The following is a 13,234-nucleotide window of genomic DNA, read 5'->3' as shown; positions in this document are numbered from 1 at the left end:
CAATAGGTATTTTGTGTGTGAATGCAGACATTCTCCTGCTATGAGATACATGTATGCAAGGCCATCTGCTGATATTAGAGTTGATATATGGAAACTCTAGCAACTTAGTTAGCACAGTTAGCACTGTGTCAATGGCTTAGCAGTCCAACACAGTTTACACATTTAAACAGTCTTGTTTGATAAATACACAAATAACAATGCAAACTTACAGGTTGTATACCCAGATCTTCCCCTGCTCCAAACGGTCCAAACAAGCTGTGCATATCCGGCCTCAAACTGGGCAATGTTTTGGAAGCTTTCGTCTGTGAAATGCCGGTTCTTCGAACCTCTGGAGGAGGAACACGCCGCTGCTGGTGTGGCCATAGCTCTTCGGGATTGGTCCATTTCGTTCCGGGTACCGCATGACATCAGGCGGTACCCGGAACTAAATGGAAGACTCAAATGGGCAGTGACGTATCTCCAACGAGGCGTTTTGGGGAGGTATTTTCTGTGTTAGAGTTTTACTCGCTACAGGGTGTACTTTGAGGGTTTTGACTCTGCACACCGTTTACATGCATAAAAACCTTCATAACACACAAGGGGACGGGTAATAACCGGAAAAGCATGACATGGGAGCTTTAATGTCTTTTGTAAAGCACTTTGAATTGCCTTGTGTTGAAAGGTGCTATATAACAACACGTTCTCACTCCCAACCCATCACATGTTGACGGTCGGTCAGGGCCCCTCCCCGTCACTCTATTACGGACAGGGTACCCCTTGAGAGTCAGTTTTCAACGGGCAGGGCGTCCCATTGACTTGCATCGAGCTCCCTGAACGTTGGTAATAGATGAGTTGGGATCGCGGCGAAATGCTCTCCGCAGATCCATTCTCACAGCGTTTATCAACCTTTTTCTTACTCAATATTAAGCCACACTTATTGTTTTTACTTCTTTATTTTAATTGAATAATATAGGACTTTTGTTGCCGTCAGTTATGGAGAGAGTAGGGGCTCAGAAAACTGAAATCTGTATTGTTTCATCGTTTTTTCCTTCTAATTTTGTATTCTTTTCTAAACCACACACTGTTATTTACTCAACAATAACAAATAATTATCCTTGTGTTTATTTATTTGTTTGATTAATAAACACAAGTTGGAGTCTGTCAGGACCGAGGGTCGGAGCAGCTCATAGTTGCTTTAGAGAATTTTACACCCGGAAGTAAGTATTCTCTCCGCTTCGCTTGACAAACCCTGGACAAACCCCGTGATAGTCCTCAAGCTCTGTGATTGGATGTTTGAGTGTGCGCCGAGGGTTAAGCCGAGCGTCGAACAGCACTTTGAAATGGGATGGAACCACGGCAGACTGTCCAAAACTGGATTTGAACAGGTCCACCCCGTACCCCCCTCCCCACCCCGTCCCCAGAACTACACATGCTGGCTATTGTGTGTTTTGCAACATGTTCTCTATGGCACGTCTCTACTGGGAATTGCAGTTTTAAAAGACGTTTTCGTATTTCCCATAATAAGAAGTTGCCAGTATTAAACTGTGTACATCCCTGGAGGTTTAGGGGATAGGAAACACTCACATTTCAAACATATAATTAATAAATGGGTGAAAATTGCTTGTTTCCATCTTCATTTCAAACCTTTATTTATCCAGGTGTATCCCATTGAGATCATTGATCTCTTTTTCAAGGGAGACCTGCTCAAGTAGGTTCCACATGAAACATAAAAACATAAACAGAACAACAAAAAGGACATCATACAGCATGGGCAGCATTAATGGGCAGCATTAATATATACCCACATGACAGCTAAGGTCAGAAGAGCTTTATTTAACAGCTGGTCTTATGTCTGTGACCCCTCCTGTTGTTAATTGATAAGCCTGAAATATGCACTTGTCAAGGTTCAGAGGCAAATTTTGCAAATATGGCAGTAGCCATCGATCATCTTAAAGCTCCCATGTCATGCTTTTCCGGTTATTACCTGTCCCCTTGTGTGTTATGAAGGTTTTTATGCATGTAAACGGTGTGCAGAGTCAAAACCCTCAAAGTACACCCTGTAGCGAGTAAAACTCTAACACAGAAAATACCTCCCCAAAACGCCTCGTTGGAGATACGTCACTGCCCATTTGATTCTTCCGGGTACCGCCTAATGTCATGCGGTACCCGGAACGAAATGGACCAATCCCGAAGAGCTATGGCCACACCAGCAGCGGCGTGTTCCTCCTCCAGAGGTTCGAAGAACCGGCATTTCACAGACGAAAGCTTCCAAAACATTGCCCAGTTTGAGGCCGGATATGCACAGCTTGTTTGGACCGTTTGGAGCAGGGGAAGATCTGGGTATACAACCTGTAAGTTTGCATTGTTATTTGTGTATTTATCAAACAAGACTGTTTAAATGTGTAAACTGTGTTGGACTGCTAAGCCATTGACACAGTGCTAACTGTGCTAACTAAGTTGCTAGAGTTTCCATATATCAACTCTAATATCAGCAGATGGCCTTGCATACATGTATCTCATAGCAGGAGAATGTCTGCATTCACACACAAAATACCTATTGACAGTATACTCCGGGTGATTTGCCGTGCGGTCAGTCGCGAAACGTAATTACATTATAGCTGGCGTAGCGTGTATGCAACCGATCTAACACACGGAGCTAGAGCTAGTTTTGGTCGGAAAAACATTTTTGTGATGCTACGTTGCTAGCGTTTAAATATATCAACTACAATGTCAGCAGATGGCCTTACATGTTTGTCATGGCAGGAGAATGTCTGCAGTCACACACACGGAATACTCATACAGTATACTCCGGGTGATTTACCGTACATTGTGACCGTACATATACTGCATGTAGCTAACGAGGCTAGCTGTATGCTAGCGCAAAACAATGTATTCATGCAAGTTACATTGTATGGTAGCAGAATACCCGTATACGATTGCAATTATAAACACGTTATTGCTAGCCTAATATGAACCACTAGCTTTTGTTCATAGTAGTTTTATTACACTGCATTATAGTTGCCTTTCCTCCAAGCTAACGTTCATATCGTGTTAGCTACCAAGGTAAACAAAGCTAGGTTAGCATATTAGCAGGCAAGCTGTTCATTACACAACTACTACTAACGAATCTAAAACAACTAAGTTTCTCTAATATTTTGTGATTTGCATTTGATTTCGTCCAGCCAGATCCTGGCGGACAATCCATGACGGGGACGGGACTTCTACTACTACTGAGGCCTCGTGCTAAAAGGCACCGCACCGGCTGATGCGAGGAGGAATGGATGATATACCGTGTGTATATATGTATATTTATGTTCATTTTGTACATTTCTAAAAATAAAGTTTAATGGAAATACTTAGTAGGCCTATCCTTTCTTCCCTGAATTCATATATAGCAAACCATGATTTGATTTCTCATCAAACAGTAGTAGTTTATAACGGGTAAAAATAACTTACTCTTTGTTATGAGCGGCTCGTAGGCCACAACGGAAAGACAAGGAGACATACACGAGTTTACAAAACCACGGCACATTTATTGTGGTAAATGCAGAGATAGGTGGTTGAGAGGATCGCAGAGTTAGTCTTCCTGCAGCCGCTTTGGAGAGAGACAGGGGCCGTCGTGTGACTCCGGGCAGCTGGGCTTAATAGCACCTCGGCTCCGGAGGTGTCCGTGATCGTGCTGATTAGCCTCTTCAGCTCCACCCCATCGTAAGACAAAGGCCCTGGGGCCGTCACACTCTTCTATAACAACAGTTAAAAATATATATGTATATAAAATATACGGCTGTACCGACGACATGATAAGACTGATGTTCCGCTGAGAGCAGCCGGGAAAAGCACTGTTAGACATGGGCGCAGCCTCTCTGGTGGTTGACTAATCACAACAGAGTGGCCGAGCTGACCAATCGGAGCACACTAGGCTCACAGGGAGGGGGGGGCAAGAGCTCCAACGAGTCGTTTAGTGGAGAAAGTGAATACTGCTGAATACACATGCTTGACAGAGATGCTGTATGCGAAACCAATGTGAGTTTGGAAAATTGCACAATATAAATCTATTTTAGTATACCTCAACAATGTAATTATGATCAGTGGAAATGGCCATGACATGGGCCCTTTAAGGCTCTGGCTGGGGTGTAGCGATGGAGGAGTTCGGCTATATAGGCCGGAGCCAGCCCATTTAGTCTTTTAAAAACAAATAAAAGGAGTTTAAAATCAATTCGGAACCGAATTGGAAGCCAGAATTGGGGTGATGTGGTCACGCTTTTTGTGGCCAGTCAGAAGACGTGCAGCTGCGTTCTGCACTAGCTGCAGGCGTCTAATTGACGCCTGGTCCATACCCACATACAGAGCGTTGCAGTAATCCAGTCTCGAGGTAACAAAGGCGTTAATCACCCTTTCTAGGTCTTTAAAAGATAAAAACGACTTGGTCTTGGCCAATAGTCGTATTTAAAAAAAGCAGATTTTGACTACGCTGCTGACCTGCTTATCAAATTTAAAAGCGCTATTGAAGGTCACTCCAAGGTTCATGACAGAGGGGAGGATGTTTTTATTGAGGCAGCCCAGAATATCAACCGGAGAGGCTGCAGGTTGGGGTCCAAAAAAGATGACCTCGGTCTTGCTCTCGTTGAGGGTGAGGAAGTTTTGGCTCAGCCAGGATTTGATCTCTGTCAAGCAGTCCATCAATAGCTGTTATGAGTTGACATTAGAATTGAGAGGCAGATAGATCTGTACATCATCGGCGTAACAATGGAAGGGGATGTTGTGTTTTGTGAAAATTGAACCTAGGGGCAGTATGTACAGTAGAAAAAGGATGGGGCCCAGAATATACGATAACGTGCTTTATCGTTCCGATTTATCAAAAGTCTTTCTTCTTTTTTTTAAAAATGCGACCAGCAGCTAGTACAAGTCACTGTCGGTGTCACATGTACTGGAGGGGACCCAGAATCAGACTCGGAATCAGCTGGTGAAAGTAACATTTGTTTATTAGGGGGGGGAAGAGAGAGACACACAGTAGAAACAAACACATACAAACACTAACAGGGGTTTCAGGGACGGGCAGTGACAGTCGGTCCGTTCTTCTATATGTCTGTCGGTCTCAAATCTAAAGGGTGCAATAACGATTTTTATCCAATATGCATAAACAGCGGACACTGTTTATACGCAACCCTCACAAACCACACACGACCAGATAACTTCTCTAACAGTTAGAACCTACATACGAGACACAACCTTTATAGTCAGAAAAAAGTGTGATTATTTTCTGATATTTTACACATATGATATTATGAATACTGTGGGCCTACATACCTTAGTGTGATTATAAGTGCATGTGAGTGAATATTGGCATACAAATTCGTTTTTATTAGGGCTGTCAGTCGATTAAAATATTTAATCGCGATTAATCGCATGATTGTCCATAGTTAATCGCGATTAATCGCAAATTAATCGCACATTTTTTATCTGTTCTAAATGTACCTTAGAGGGATATTTTTCAAGTTTTTAATACTCTTATCAACATATGAGTGGACAAATATGCTTTATATGTTTGTTTATTATCATTTGAACAATGACAAATATTCTCATGAATATTAAACACAACAACCTCTGAACATTACAAATATTCGCCTCAATTCAACCTGGAACCTCTCTCATACAATAATACAATACAAAGTGTGTGTGTGTGTGTGTGTGTGTGTGTGTGTGTGTGTGTGTGTGTGTGTGTGTGTGTGTGTGTGTGTGTGTGTGTGTGTGTGTGTGTGTGTGTGTGTGTGTGTGCAATGTCCCACTGTCTGGCTACCTGCATAAAGTCAAGTGCTCGGCGCAGTTGTCGGCGAAATGTCGCTCCTCTGTTTTCATTGAAACAGCTCCTTATATCCGTTAGCGCAGCTAGCTAGCACCAGATGCTAACAACAACAACAACAACACGCAAGGTGTGCCTCGCTCGCGAGTCGCGCCACACATACACACACCCTCCCGGTCCTCCCGATGGCCAGTCGGGCCTGCCGGTGAGCGTGGAAGTGTGGTCTGCCACAAGCGGGCGGCAGGAGCGGGGCTGTCAGCATCAGCTTGTAGATGGTATTTTAAACTCGATGCGCTCTGAAACTACGGGGCAGCCGAGGACAAAAAATACACATGCGTTAATCGCGTTAAAATAATTCGTGGCGTTAATTTTTTTTATTAACGCGTTAACTTGACAGCCCTAGTTTTTATACGTCCTATTCATTGTCTCAATGCGCTCATACATCTTCAGAAAGTTATCACCAAAAATGTTAAGAATGTTTTTAAAGAACGTTATCCTACCTTTCAGAAGAACATTCTGGGAACCAAAATAAAACGTCCCGCTGAAAACATTCCTAGAACAATGAATGGTAACATTCTCAGAATTTTTTGAGAACCAAAGATGTCTAGCTGGGAAACTCACACATGCCACCGCAAACATGCAATATCTGCTTACAGCTTATCATGAATTACGTGCTTGTTTGTTTTTTTCAAAAGGAAAATATGGTGACATCATATTTTTTAAAACATCCTTTTCAAACAAATGCAACAAGTTTGTTTTTTAAAGCGCTCTAGAAATAAATCTGACGTTGACCATGACCGTGTTAATATTTGCCATCACAGGAACGTTTTATAAAAAAGGAATAACATCCTGAAAACATTTTCAGAATGTTTCGTTTCTTGGAGAATGTTCTTCATTTGTTATCATGTAACATTGAGGGAATGTTTTATAAAGAACATCTTTAATGTGTTACCCAACAACGTCCAAAACACATCCTTAGAATGTTGCAGGCAAAACGTTCCACCTTTGTTAACATATCACATTAAAGGAACGTTTTATAAAAAAACTTTCTGTCATCTCAGGCCTTAATAACATCCTCAAAACATCCTCTGAATGTTGCAGTTAAAACGTTATGTCTTAGTTAACCTTAAACCTTATAGGAACATTATTTGAAATAATAAACATCCTAAAAAGGTTCTTTGAACATCAGATTAAAACGTTTCTTTAAAACATTATTAGATGGTAATGTTAGCCAAAGTTGTGAGAATGTTCCCCGCTAGCTGGGAAGGAGAATACTTACTTCCGGGTGTAAAATTCTCCGTTATCCAATGGGAATGGCCTTTAACTGCCGCCGACATGGACGGATGCGGTGCTTCCCTGAGCATCAAATACCGCCGCCGATGAGAATACATTGCAATCAGTTGAAAGCTCTTTGAGTCAGTTTATGAAGCTGAAGGAGACTCGGTGCGTCACAACTGCACGCCAAAGGACCCTGACCAAGTGTCGCTCTTGGACGATCAGGGAGTGAGACTGTGTTGCCCTAACTAACTGCACTGATTAAAAAAAAAACAATTCCAAAGAAAGAAATGTGAAATGTATGATTTCAAAATAAAAATGAAACAAAAGAAAGTTATGATTGATATAAGACTACGTCCATTGTGTAAGATTTACACTTCTTTTTCTTCACTCTTTACACACTATGGCCAAAGGAGGTCAGAAAGGTTTAACATGGAAACCAGCTAAGCTTCTTTTAAGGTGTGTTACACTATATCTGAAAATAAAATGCCAGATGAATTATTTTTCTTTATAGAGAGAAAGGAAGACAGTCATTTCAAATGTGGCACATATAATTATTTGTGTAGTCATTCCATGCCTCATGTTTTTTCCCCAATTACAATGTGACTACATGGTGTTCTTAACAACTAGTGTGCAATTATATTGCCTGCTCCCGAGATTTTCACATAAAACTGGCTTTCTGAGTCACACTTTGTTTCGACATTCGGAAAAATCATGACCTATGACCATCGAACATGAGGCAGATCGAACATGAGGCAGATCTAATCTGTGCGGTTACCTCGAGGGCCGTACCAAATGGTCTTGCGGTCCGTATACGTATAGGTGATGGGAAACACATTGGTGTTATCACATTTAAAAAATATGTATCATTTGTCTGTTTTGCACATCCTCCTATTAATATCTTTGTACATCCGGCACTAAACTGTTTTATTCTAGATATCATTTACAGTATCTTCTTGATATTTTCTAGTCTATATTTCTATCATTGATCTTCTACTTTCCCCCTATTTTGTATGTACTCTTAATATTTCAATGTTTTCATCAAATATAACACATTCAACAACACATGCAGCACACCTTAGGCAAGGCAAGTTTATTTCAGTGACGTGCGGTGAGGTTCATGGCTGCTGAGGCACTGACTCACTGAGTCAGATTTACAAATATTATATTTTGACCTTAATCGAAATATTCGGTTATTTTCAAAAGCTTTTTTAGTCTGATGCTTCGATTCATTTTAAACAGACCATTCAACAAAAGGATACCCAAAATCTAAATATTGGATTGTTCTTTCTTAGTAAGATCCCATTTTCATTACAAATGTGGTCTTACCTTGACTTGAAGATGAAGTCCATGCTATCCTTCTGGACAACAATCTCTATTACTTTTTTGTAAAAGTCCTCCTTATCTTCCTGTAGTTTCAAAAGTCTAGTTTGTTGTTTGCGTCTACCGTCTCTGCGTAGAATTACAGTAGCAACAAGAACCTGTGGGCTTACGTGCGCCCCCTTCAGTGCGGCAGAGGTTATGGCTGCCTCCCCTGATACTTTTTTCATTGCCGTTGTATGATGAGACCAGCGAGCCTAAATATCATATATACGATTGAAATAAGTTATTTAGAGACTATGGATGGCAAGGACACATGTAATAAAGGGATCTACAAACATTACATTGGTGACCTACAGTGAGATGGTAACAGGCATGCGCTTAGGGCCCACTTTCCAGCCAGTTTCTGTGGGGTGACGCATTCTGAGGTGAGGCAGATCTCATCTGTGCCTCACCTCACCCCACAGTAACTGGCTTGAGCGCGCTCACAAAATAAGTGCCCGCGCTAAATTAGTGCCCGTGCTCCAGCAAGTTACTGTGGGCTTACGAGAGGCAGAGCACGTCCCTGCCTCACTTTTCATCGCTCCCGTAGCGGAGCTCGGCAAATTTGCTAATTTTGACTAGAAAAAACGATTGGAATCATACATAAATCACACTTACAACACAGATCAGTGGAGACATTTTATTATTATTACTATTTCGTTTTTCTTTAGTTGATTTTCCGTTACATTGGAGTATGACAGGTGAGGCTCTGCCTCCCCTGACTGCACGTCGCTGGTTTATTTATATAGCACCTTTCAACACAAGGCAATTCAAAGTGCTTTACAAAAGACATTAAGAAAAAGGCATTTAAAAACAGTCATTAAAAAGCAACACAATCTACCTGCATTGCAATTACTCTAAACGTGTAATAAGATGGTCTTAACCAATGTGACCCAATAATAATATCAAACAAAATATTACTATAAACTCAATTGTGAAATTAAAACAGAACGGTAAAAGAATAGTTTCCGGTCTGTTCTGAGGCCCAATCTCTGTAGATAGATAAAGAACTACCGCAGATGTGTAATATTTAATGCAGCCGAACCAGTTATTACAATGCATGTATGTGATGACTTTCAAAGAGCAAAGCAAGCACTAGCTGAATAAAGTATGATTTTATCTTTTACGAAACGTTTTTTTCATATGGAATACAGTCGGAGGTCAACCAATCACAGAGCTTGAGGACTAATCATGGGGTTTGTCGAGCAAAGCGGACTGGCGTCGTCCCAAACGATAGCTGAGGATTATGGGTATTGTAGTGTCTTCGGCCATCCTAAACTCCGATAAAACTATTTGTTTCTCAGAATCGAAGGGGAAAAATACAAAAGCATTGTACACAATTTAAACCAATTACTCTTGTGTAAATAACAAGGATAATCTGGCGTTTTGAGTTGATGATGAGCTCTTTGCGCAGTGCTTGAATTGGAATAAAAAAGGTGCCAGTACTCTAAATCAGCAACTGTTTCAAGTCAATTTATTTATACAGCCCAAAAACAAGTATTTGGCTCAAAGTCATAGTATATCCTATAATGCTGGTGGGTTTTTCTCTTTACTGTATATTTTAGAAAGGCTCACTGTACTTAAACAAAATGACTCAGGGTGCATTTGAGATTAGAGGGGGTGCAGGGGTAAAGAGCTATTTTTATAAGTGGGGAGTGGATCTAACACAAGATTTTTTTTTAAATATTGAAGTTAAATGCATCAATCTGGTGCACTTTGAGAGCATAATTAAGAGATCTATGGATACATCTCTCAACATCCATATGAAACAGAACTGTAAACAGATTTTCTATTTCTTTATGGATATTTTACAAATCACTGCCCTTTTAAACTCTATTCTTGTTTTACTGTCATAGTATTTCATTTTTATTGAGTTACTCAGATGAGTACCAGGAGACAGCGTTTGGTACTCTGGTACAATTGTGGTGAAGGCATCTGAGTTAGATGTATTTGAACCGAAATGTCTACAGGCATAGCAGAAGATGGCATCTTTTTTACAGGAAATTCCAGCCAATCTCTGATTTTAAACCATGAGCTGCGAAATGAGCGCCTTACCGCACTGTACAGGCGAGTTGGGAACTTGTTTAAATATACCTGAGCAGGCTCTGTTTAGCCGAGGTCCTCTGGCACTTGCGGGCCGCCGAGGGGTGGCGGTGTTTGGGGCGACGAAGACTGCTGCTCCGGGGGCGAGGCGGGCAAAGCGGCGGCGGCACCCCATACCTCATGACGCATCTAATGAGTACTGAGTATCGCCGTACCGGCACCGTGCCGGTACTCAGTAAGAAGTAACGGTACCAGATGGGTAAAAATCAGAAGTCCCGGTACTGCGTACCGGTGAGTACCGGCCCAATTCAAGCACTGTCTTTGCGTCAGTTTATGAAGCTGAAGGAGACTCGGTGCGTCACAACTGCACGCCAAAGGACCCTGACCAAGTGTCGCTCTTGGACTATCAGGGAGTGAGACTGTGTTGCCCTAACTAACTGCACTGATTTAAAAAACACAATTCCAAAGAAAGAAATGTGAAATGTATGATTTCAAAATAAAAATGAAACAAAAGAAAGTTATGATTGTACGTCCATTGTGTAAGATTTACACTTTTTTTTCTTCACTCTTTACACACTATGGCCAAAGGAGGTCAGAAAGGTTTAACATGGAAACCAGCTAAGCTTCTTTTAAGGTGTGTTACACTATATCTGAAATTAAAATGCCAGATGAATTATTTTCAAATGTGGCACATATAATTATTTGTGTAGTCATTCCATGCCTCATGTTTTTTCCACCATTACAACATGGTGTTCTTAACAACTAGTGTGCAATTATATTTTCTGCTCCCGAGATTTTCACGTAAAACTGGCTTTCTGAGTCACACTTTGTTTCGACATTCGGAAAAATCATGACCTATGACCATCGAACATTACATTACATTACATTGCATTTAGCTGACGCTTTTATCCAAAGCGACTTACAATAGTGCATTCGACCAGGAAGATACAAACTTGAAGAAAACAGAATCATATAAGTACATCAGGTTTCATAGAGCCAAAACATTTCAAGTGCTACTCAACTGGCTTTAGATAAGCCAGTCCTTTATTAGTATATAAGTGCTTTGATAGTAATTCTTTGTTAGTAATTTTATTGCTCGAAGTGGAGTCGAAAGAGATGAGTTTTCAGTCTGCACCGGAAGATGTGTAAGCTTTCTGCTGTCCTGATTTCAATGGGGAGCTCATTCCACCATTTTGGAGCCAGGATAGCAAACCGACGTGTTTTTGCTGATGGGAACTTGGGTCCCCCTCGCAGTGCTGGTGCAGCGAGCCGTTTGGCTGATGCAGAGCGGAGTGCACGTGCTGGGATGTATGGTTTAACCATGTCCTGGATGTAGGAAGGGCCAGATCCATTCACAGCATGGTACGCAAGTACCATTGTCTTGAAGTGGATTCTAGCAGTTACTTATGGGCTCAGAACAGTCTCATAATACACACATGCACACAGAAGGATTCACACTTGTATTTCATGATCCGCAAAAGGATTCACACTTGTATTTCCGGATCCACACTTGTGTTTTTCAATGCACACACAAATGTGTTCCGTTTCATATACATGTAAATAAAATCCAAATACAGAAAAAAGTTTTACATATGTATTTTTGATCCTCACATATTTGTTTTCCGTTTAAATCCCCTGAACCTGCAAACACAAACCGCTTTCTGTGCATGGATCGCTGTGCATTCGTGTGTGGGTTTTTTGAGACTCCCCTGACGGTCACCCGATTCGTACTTGTAATTTTTTCTATCGAAAGCCAATCAGATGTCTCCTTCATTCTAAGCCAATCACATGAGCGCGTCCCCATGAGGGTATGATCGATTGCGTTCATGACACTTCATATACGCATTTTGCGCTGTCCGGAGCAGGGTTTCCGCAGACAGAATTAATTTTACCGGACAAATTTGAAACTTACCGGTCATGTTTCAATAATAATAATAAGAAGAAGAAGAATTGTGTAGCAGAGTTTCCGTTAGCAGTTAATTACCGGACTATGACCGGATATGGCTAATAACACGGGAGTAAGGATCATCTCTTTTCCTCTCTCCCTCCCTCTCTCCTGACAGCCCGTCAGTTTCTCATGCAGCTCGCTAAAACTTCACTCGCGTTTATGTCCATATCGATCAGATCCAGCTCTCCTGATCGGCCTTTATAGAGAGCACCGATCAAACTATTAAGAGTGAATATCGGCCGATAATGACCGGCGGGGCTCCCCCCCGTTGACAGTTCACTGTCTAGCACTGGCTTCATAGTGCATATCGAACACTGGCAGCCCCTTTCTGTCCCACCTCTCCATTAGAGCACGTATATGGGCACTACGTCTTTGTGGACAAAAGTCAATGAATGGAATAGCAGCATAGTGATATGAAAAAGTAATCTGGGAAACAGGAACTTTTATTTTGATAGGAAGGGTTTAATTCCAGGTTGCGCTACTTGTTGCACGTTCATTAGAAATGGGGTTGGGGTTCTCAAGTATTTAAATCTCCACAAACGAGTTGTGCTTCCAGTGTGCTGCTGACTGCCTGCCAGCGCGCATTTTTCTGTACATCAACGATTCTAGGAAGGAAGCTTTTTGGAAAGATGACAGATTCAGAATCTGGTAAGAACATTAGAGTCTCCTGTTGCTTGCATTTATTAGATTTTTTAATAATGGTGTTGAGTTTGGTTGCAAAACATAGTTTGACAGTCAGCCAACATCTAAAATAGCATCAGCTCATATTAAGAGGAATTATGTATACAATCTTAATATGGACTTCTAACTGTAAATGTAATGATTGA

The 13,234-nt window shown here is 41.3% G+C and overlaps 1 protein-coding gene across 1 annotated transcript in view; it reads left to right on the top strand.

Moving 5' to 3' along the window:
• Positions 1–12,964: 12,964 nt before the first annotated feature.
• Positions 12,965–13,234, top strand: part of LOC117497908 (protein-glutamine gamma-glutamyltransferase 5-like) — a 42,652-nt gene continuing 42,382 nt past the window's right edge. Inside the window, exon 1 of the mRNA XM_034149942.1 lies at positions 12,965–13,055. Within this exon, the coding sequence (XP_034005833.1) occupies positions 13,037–13,055 (19 nt within the window). The 5' untranslated portion in view covers positions 12,965–13,036. The remainder of the gene's footprint in view (positions 13,056–13,234) is intronic.

This window comes from Trematomus bernacchii, unplaced genomic scaffold (assembly GCF_902827165.1).
Source record: "Trematomus bernacchii unplaced genomic scaffold, fTreBer1.1, whole genome shotgun sequence".
Lineage (NCBI taxonomy): Eukaryota > Metazoa > Chordata > Actinopteri > Perciformes > Nototheniidae > Trematomus > Trematomus bernacchii.
The sequence above is the reverse complement of the archived record's forward strand: the minus strand, read 5'-3'. Positions and strand labels throughout refer to the sequence as shown.